This window comes from Ammodytes marinus (assembly GCF_949987685.1).
Source record: "Ammodytes marinus genome assembly, chromosome: 15".
In the NCBI taxonomy this organism is placed as follows: domain Eukaryota; kingdom Metazoa; phylum Chordata; class Actinopteri; order Uranoscopiformes; family Ammodytidae; genus Ammodytes; species Ammodytes marinus.
The window spans coordinates 24,134,341-24,142,936 of NC_137219.1; the positions used below are offsets into that span (position 1 = coordinate 24,134,341).

Below are 8,596 nucleotides of genomic sequence, written 5' to 3' on the forward strand. Positions count from 1 at the left end.
TTCAGTTAGTCAGGGTAATACAAATAAATCACAGCATGACACAAATTTGTATTTTAGAGGATGTCATGAGAATAAAATACCTGAATCTTCCTGCAAGGTGTTCTCTTGCTTCAACACAAGTAACAATAGTTTCAAGGTTTTAAAGTTAAGAGGTGCACAACACAGTCAGAGCAATACAAAATCACAGCACCACACAAATGTTTTACCGAAAGTTTACACTGTCAAAATAAACTTCAGTTAGCTCTAGTTTTTTGTTTTAGAAGTTGTGGATGTGCCATACGTGTCTTTTGGCTTTCATAGTAGGCTACTGCTTTGCATTAGGGATGGCCATTTAGATTTTTTTTTAACCGGTTAACCACAAGAATTAACGGTTATTAACCAGTTAACCGTTAAGATTTAATGTAGCCTATTCATAGTGAAATACCTGAAGCATTATAGCAGGGCTCCCGACTTTCTTTGTTCCATGGACCGGCATATTAATTTAAAAACAATTCAGGGACCAGTAGCCTATGCATTTTGACAGTTCACTTTCTTACATCCGGTTTAGCGATATCAAAATAAGAGCCCGGATTTGAGATAAATTAAGATGATTTAATTTTGTTTAACCATTTAACCTTTAGTATTAACCGGTTAAAGATCTTCTTAACGGTTAACCATGGTCATCCCTACTTTGCATGCTTTATATTTAAGTGATAGAAGAGGCTACTATTTATTTTTTTCATGTACAGTCTTGGACAAAAGTGTTGGCACCCCTGGAATTCTGTCCGATTATGCACTGTCTCACCCAGAAAATGATTGCAATAACAAGTGCTTTGGCATTAATATTTTCATTACATTGGTTTCCAACTGAAAAACACCAAAAAGAAAACAAAGCAACCCCAAAACATATTTGAACCTCCACCATGTTGGACTGAAGGGACTTTGTTCTTCTCTCTGAAGGCCTCATTTCGTTTTCTCTAAACACATTGATGTCTTTTCCCAAAGAAATGATATCCAATTTGGCTTTTTGTCTATTCGCTTTGTCCATGACTGTATATAGACAGTCATTCTGCCCAACCCTAGGTCTTGCAGGACAATACCAAATGGCCTTTACAGGCGGAGGGCAGTCAGTGTAATGTCCTAACCTGCTGCTATTCTCTGTTAGGAGCATCCTGGTGCAGATGGTGAGCGGTGCAGGCTCAGGCTACTTCTTTGTCTCCAAGAGGAACCGACTTAGAGACAAAATGGTGCTGCGCAAACACGACCCATTCGGTAAGAAACATGACCAGCTGTAAATAATATCCCTATTAAGTTTGTGCTGGAAAAATAAAGGACAAACACAATGTCTATGGTAACTATACCAAGTGGGTCATTCTTTAAAACAAGCCATTTAAAACGTCCAACTTGCACAACAAACATATTTATACATCTGCATTGTAGCAGGTCGATGTTTCATTACAGATCGTTCAAACATGAATGAATCAATGACACAAAAGCCCTTCATCATGACTGTATTAAGAAACGTTAAAGACAGACGTATTTCTGCTTTCAATCTCTTGGACACTGAAAAAGAAAAATACTAGTTTGGTGTCATGAGTAGTAGAAAAAAAAAAGAGTTTTACCAGAAAACCAGTTGACATTGGAAATGTCTGCTTTCAGCTGGCTGTTTTAAAACTGCTGCACATGAATTCATTTGTTGTATAGATTTTAGTACAAAAGAACGTTCAATTATTTTCTTAAATCACTCGCATTAAAGTGCCTGCATATTTATTAGTTCTCATCTTCATAAGATTCCAATTCAAATGCACTTTAACATAGAATGACAGCTTCTATTAGCACTGTCTCATAGGACATACCTATATTATGGATGGTCCATGTGAACATGTAAATATATTGTTCCAAGGGATTAATATATGATCTTCCAATTGATACAAATATTGAGTTACTTGTTAAAAGTAAATATACAGGGACCTGGGCAGTTCCATTTCTAAATCACACCAGCTCAAACTCTTATGTTAACCCCCATTGTCCAATCTCCTTTAGTGTTTATTTAATAAAACATTTATTAATTTATTTTTAATTTCACCAAAAACACGTGACACTTATTTAAAACTTTTCTGTCTTTGCAGTGAACAAGCACGTCCTGTTCTTTGAGAAGAAGAAGATTAAATCGGTTTAACAACAAAGTGGAAATAATATGGACAACATAAACCTGCAAGGGTTGAAATGGACTACTTTTACTGTCTTTGGATTATACAATGTGCTTCATCAGTGGACTTTTCCGTTCTGGCAGCTGACTGGTTTGGATTGCACCAGTTCAGGGTGATGGGAACAACCAACCAAGCTTCAACAAGGTCTCCATTACCAATGGTTTAAGCAAGACACTTACTACTCGTATGTGTATGTACGTGATGTTATTTATTGGGGTCACAGCCGCTGTCTTTGAACTATTCGGGGAGATTCAATAAATTACATTCATTATGTGTGGTACCAGCTAATTGTTAAGATGCTTGTCATTTATTAAAACAGTTTGAAAAATCGTCGATTGAAAAGAAAATACTGTATTTGTCCTTTTTGAAGTATGTCATCACATAAGCACCATTCATATGATATGTTTATGATCAATAAAACAATAGTGTTGAAGGGCGTAGTGTTATCAAATCAAAGTTGATGGACAGGAGCTTCAAAATATTGTTCATTCCAGATTTCAGGACAGGTTTGATCAATTAGGACTATTCCAGTTTCCAGATTTGGTCCCCTTCTGCATATGTGTCCTTTTTCCCTGTCTAGCTGATCTCAGAACAGTTCAGCCGGTAGCTCTTTCCTGGAGGGGTAAGAGGCCTGTGTGCCCGCAGACTGCACACTCACGCCCGCCACCTGGTTGGCTCTGCGGGCCATCTCCTCCAGGTGCATTGTGGGATAATGAGCCATGTAAAACGCCAGCGCTCCAATAAAGCTGTCTCCGGCACCCTGGGGAGAAAGAATATTACAAGAACAATGTTTTATTAAATTCCACCTGTGGTTTCAGGTAATTTTACAGCCCAGTACTCAGCTCAGCAGGATCAGAAAGTGATGACTGTATGTGAGGAGCAGTAAGACAAATAAAAAAATGATAAATTATGGATCTGCCCTGCTGTTTTTTTATTTTTCCAACTGTGTTATGAAAAGAAGGGAAGGTGTGTTTCTCTATTCAATAAACAGTCAACAGTAGGGGGTGCTGTGGCATTTGTCAGCTGGGAGTCCAAGTCAAGTGTAGCTGCCTGATGTCTCAACATCTTTTACATTTGACTAACTTAGTTACTAAATTGTATGAAAGTGTGTCTTAGTCTTTTAGAGAAACGTGTATTATGGGCATTATGCCAGTGGAAACAATAAATAAATGAGATAAAAAATGTGGAATGATTGTTATGTGGCATCATTAAATATTTAAAATGTTTTAAAATGCAAAGGGAAAAGCAAAACATGTTAAATTATCTGAGTAGTATCCGTTTAAATGAAAGAAAGAAAAGAAAAAGAAAAAAAAACACTGACATAAAACTGTGTAATCTCCGGCCTAAATCCTTACTAATTAACAAAAACTCAAAAACTATATGATGCGAAGAATCAAAGTACATGTGTAAAACATTTAAAATTGTTATGAAATAATGGAGACCATATGAATATTTGCTACAGTTTAAGAACTTAAAGCTGGGGTATATGATTTCTGATTGGTCAAAATTAACATGAGCTGACACGTTGACCAATCAGAGTGATGCTCCGATTCTCTGTTCTTATTGGCTGTTGGGACTGTCCATTCACCTTGGCACGACTTTGTTGGTGTAGAGCGTGTCAGGGAGGGACCAAAGAGAACAAGTGGAGCGGTTGAGGTATTTGGATTCGAATCTCTATCCCAACTGCTATTTTCTCCCCAAATCCTCCACCCCAGCTTTAATGTGGATCTTAATAAATTAAACTTACATTACATACTTTTAAATCCCCTAAATTGTTACTAATGAGTCTGTTTATTTTTTTTGGACACAACTTTTTGAATCAAAAACAAACCCCCACTGCATTTTTCTAATATCTTCTCAAAGTCGGCTGAATAGCACAAGGTTGCTTTGACCACTCGCCATGCAGTGGCTTCACCCTGACTGCAGACAGCTCTGCTTCTGGCTATCTGAACAGATAAATCATTCATTTTCCCTCCTCATCTATTGATAGAGATGGAATGTGCTGTCTACGCCCTGGAGGAGGCAGAGGGGAGGGGGGTGGGGGGGGGGGGGAGTGGTGGTGGTGGAGGTCTCGCTGATGGGAAAAGGCACAATGGTATGTGGCGACACGCTCATGTTTAACCACAATCGCCCCCCTCCCCCCCCCCCCACACACCACCCCCCCGACACTGGTTCTCACAAGCCTGCTCCATTACTCATCACTGTGGATCTCAAAAGAGTTCATTGCACTCTCTCTGTGTCTCAGTAAGCACCTTTATACCCCCGTCTCCCTTCTAGTCCCAGCATCCCTCACCCTCCAACCTCAGAGTATCCCTTTGTCAGGGAACGCTTGTCACTTCGTGCCCAGGGTGATTCAGAGACACGGGGCAAAAAAACTAAAACCCTAACCCTGATCCCCGACCGGGCACCAAGGGCCATGCCCGGGGATCCATAGGACACTAGGGACAGAGATCACCCTTTTTTTTTTACACGTTATTTTTCAACAAAGCCTTTTATGCATTTTAAGTTCATTTTTAGATCATCATGCTCACAAAAAAACTGTATATCTCATTCAGATGTCTGTATGTGAGAGTCTAATGGACCCTTTTGAAAATAATCATGCCCTTATAGGTTTTCAAAAAGCTTCCCGTCTTTGAAGGCATGTTGTGACCATTACCTAGCATGCTAGCATAACTTGGTTGACACTTACCTGTTTATCTGGATGTGCAGTTTTTGAAACTTTTATTTTAGTGGTTTTATAGTTTTATACATATGGACAAAAAAAATACAGAATAAGTAAACACATACAATACATACGCAACACTCTCCCTTCCCCCTTCCCCCTCCCCCCTCCCCCTCCCTCACATAAACAGACAAGGAATACAGAAAAAAAAGTGAAATAAATAACATGTGTAGTTTTAGTTTATACCACAATCTGCATTCTGGCTTAAAATCTGAACTCGCGGGAGCTCATCAAACAGACTTTTTTTTCCAAAAAAATGTTCAGGGGTTCCGGGATTAAATTTAGGGTACAAGCACCAGCACCCCTGAAGAGGGGCCTAATATGCCCCCTGAGCGCCAAGCAGGGTCAATGGTAGGTGTTGGCAGCTGGAGGCCATGGCCCAGATAACACAGATTTGTTTCCCTTCACACAAGCACCTAAAGCATTCTGTAATCAGCCATATGACAGATGCAAGAGATGGATGGGGAAGGGAGACGTGTTTCTGAATTGACATTTGGAAGGCCTTTATTTCCCCCCACCCCCACCCTACACTACCATACCACTGGTGAGACTCCTGGACTACTGGAGGGAAGCTGCCTGGAAAGAGTGAGATCAGAGCGGGCTCATGTCACAGGAACTGCCTGGTGGAGTTCCATGTTTAAAAGCTCTGGTTTTGTTTATGTCTCCTGTCTGGTATCTGGGCTGGGTTTGGAAACAAGGCTTTTGGTGGAAGTAAGTAGTCCCATTGGTTTGGCTCTGGCCCGTCTCCCAGTTCACACGTTGTGGGTTGAAACCATGAGGCCAGGGGGGGGGGGTTAATGGTCAGGGAACCAAAGGCCGATGGAGCCCGGTACGGTGAGGCGGCCTGTTGCAGACACTAGATTAGGTAATACATAATAAAACATGTTGGCCTTGATGGTCATGGAGATGAGTCTCCTCGTATCTCATTCACCCATGGACAGCTAATCTATGAGCATATCCCAGTAAAAACAAACCTGTGTCTAGTCAGATTAGAGGCAGGGCTGAAACAGATCTCTGAAAGCTCATACTAGACTGAAGGGCTTAACTTGCTTATGGTCAGTACACTATTGTGTGTTGACAGTTAAAAGGTTAAAGGTTACCGATTATGCCAAATGCACTTTTACATGTTTTTTTAACATTAATTTGGGTCACCGGTGTGACTCCCAAAGTATGAGAAAAAAAACCACCCACACTCTTTTTCTTCACCTGCACCTTTCTGAAAACCTGCGTTCAAAACCTAGTCAGATGATGTCATAAGGGGAAAGCCAGCCTAACCTAGCCCTACCTCCACCTGTGATAAGCACATCCCCAGAAACCTAGGCTTTTTGGAAGGAGTGGCTTAAAGATACAGGCTTTAAAACGGAGCATTTCAGACAAAGGCTGAAGATTCAGCAATGGCACTGTGAGAAATAAAGGTTTGGACGCTACATCATTAAATCAGTTTCTAGTAGAAACCTTAATAACAATTCTGAACCTGAAAATGAGCATACTATATTACTTTTACAATTTTAATAATATCATCTCACAAATAGAATAAAACATAACTGTCATCTCAGGATTGTATTCCAAACCTATAAAGCTCTTGTAAACGGGCATGTCGCTAGCTATGGCCCACTTTGTTTTGTTTACATTCCAGTTTACAGAGCCTAGGCTGTGCAGCTCACACACAAGTTTACTGAATTTCACTGATTTTGACAAAAAGCGACTTTGACAACAAGTGTTCTCCAGAATGGCTGTCTCCACCTTTAAAGCAGGGACCATTGATATAATTCAATTGCTTTCATAATGACTTCTCATTTCATTCTCTAGTAGTGAGCCAATCTGCTCATCCTAAATAGAGACCAACGAAACAACAACCCTGAGTTCCAATAGCCATACTATTTAGTATGCCAGAAAAAGATTTAGGATTTCCCAATACATGCACCTCAATTATAGAATGCTGAAAATACATAAATGCCAATAGCATTTTGGAGAATTCATCTTTATTCTTGACATTGCTCGACATAATGAAAATGATCTCCTGTGGCCCTAAAACTCTTCTTTACTTTAGTATGTAGTGTAGTAAAAAGAAAGAGTATGTGATTTGGAACGCAGAGTATAACTTCTCTTTCCCGATCTAAACTTGAGGCCAGCACTGGACTGCACTGCTACTCTCTGTCTTACTAACTCTACTGTATGTCTCCTTTTCCCTGAGACTGGCATGTGACGCTGTATACTGGATGCAGTGGGTGAATGAGGCCTAAACGAGGTTGACAAGCGCTACGCCCTTCAGCCTCGGCGCCGCTGCCCCTGCACACAGCCCGGGTGAAGGTTAGATCTGGAGGCCTGTCAATCAAGTGACACAAGCGCTCGCCAAGGATCAGACTTGATGCTCCTTAACTTGGTCGCGTCTCCATGCCCGCCCACCCGCCCGCCCGCCGCCTTGTTGACCTCCGCTTGCCTGTTTCTCTCCACTGCTACTCACACTCCGGTTAGAATATCGGGGGTGGCAGCACGTGTGTGTCTTGCGAGAGGCTTTTACCAAATTAGCTCCACCAAAAAGTAGTTTGGGAAGTTGTCTTTGGTGAGATGTGTTTTGTAAGAGTCAATAACTGACACGGAACTTATTTGCCTTGTGTAAATTAAAGGGCCGCTCGGCAATTCTGGAGAATGCTGTTTGACGATTTATTTTTCTTCTCAAAATCAGTTAATGTCTGCTCAAGATCTGTTACCTTTCCGTACTGTGTGTGCACTGCAAGATAAATCTACTCAGACTCTATAAACCGGCATGTAAAACAAATTGTATGTCAACAAATGGGGCCCGCCGTAGCAACATGCCCGTTTACAGAGCATAGGCTGTGTAGACGGACAGGTGTCGGATCGTGAGGAAAATATTCACAGATTTTGACAGAAAATTGAGTTTGACTACAAGCATTCTCCAGAATTACTCCACCTTTAAACTACTCACAGTAATCACTGTGGAGTGATCCATCTCCCAAAAAAAGCGTATTTTTTCTCATTCAGCCCATGATGCACGAATAATTACGTTGAGATGCGTCACCTTCATTCATTTAAACACAATAGTGACAAACCTGAAGCCATTGAAAGCGTTTCCGTTTTGCTGTTACAACCACCTCTGTATCTGATGGGGCTTTCACTGATGAAACTCTACGGAAGTGACCTTTTTCATAACGCTTGTGAGAGCAGTGTGTGAGTGATGATGATGTGTGCTGAGAATAAATAGGAAGACCAATGTACTGGTTAAACACTAGCAGCGAGAACCACCACGGCTGTACAGAGAAACATAGCGGCGCACACAGAGACTCGGTGAAGTCCTTCAAGAGAGAACATTTTCAAGGACAAAGACAACAGCAGCAGCGCCCACGCTCTTTGATTGACAAGTGATCTTTGGAGAGTGCACCACAGCAATGAGAGCGCTCAGACAAACACATAGAAAAAATAACAACCATGAAACAAACAGAACCTATAGAAAAATGCAGATCTAGGATTTCTCTCTCTCTGGTTGCACAGTCTGCTGCGCCCACTGAACCCCTCCGAGCCTCCACAAAACCTGCCACTGTATTTATGTCGGCCAGAGGCCTTATATATGACAGATGGAGCTTCTGTATGTGCCGCTAACTCCGGGAGAGAGACTACACAGAGGCAGACTTACCATTTGGCAAGGGCAAGCAATTGCCTGGGGGGG

The 8,596-nt window shown here is 41.3% G+C and overlaps 1 protein-coding gene across 1 annotated transcript in view; it reads right to left on the reverse strand.

The window, feature by feature from the left end:
• Positions 1-2,165: 2,165 nt before the first annotated feature.
• rbks (ribokinase) overlaps positions 2,166-8,596 on the reverse strand; it is a 36,010-nt gene continuing 29,579 nt past the window's right edge. The window contains exon 9 of the mRNA XM_080042988.1: positions 2,166-2,949. Within this exon, the coding sequence (XP_079899114.1) occupies positions 2,776-2,949 (174 nt within the window). The 3' untranslated portion in view covers positions 2,166-2,775. The remainder of the gene's footprint in view (positions 2,950-8,596) is intronic.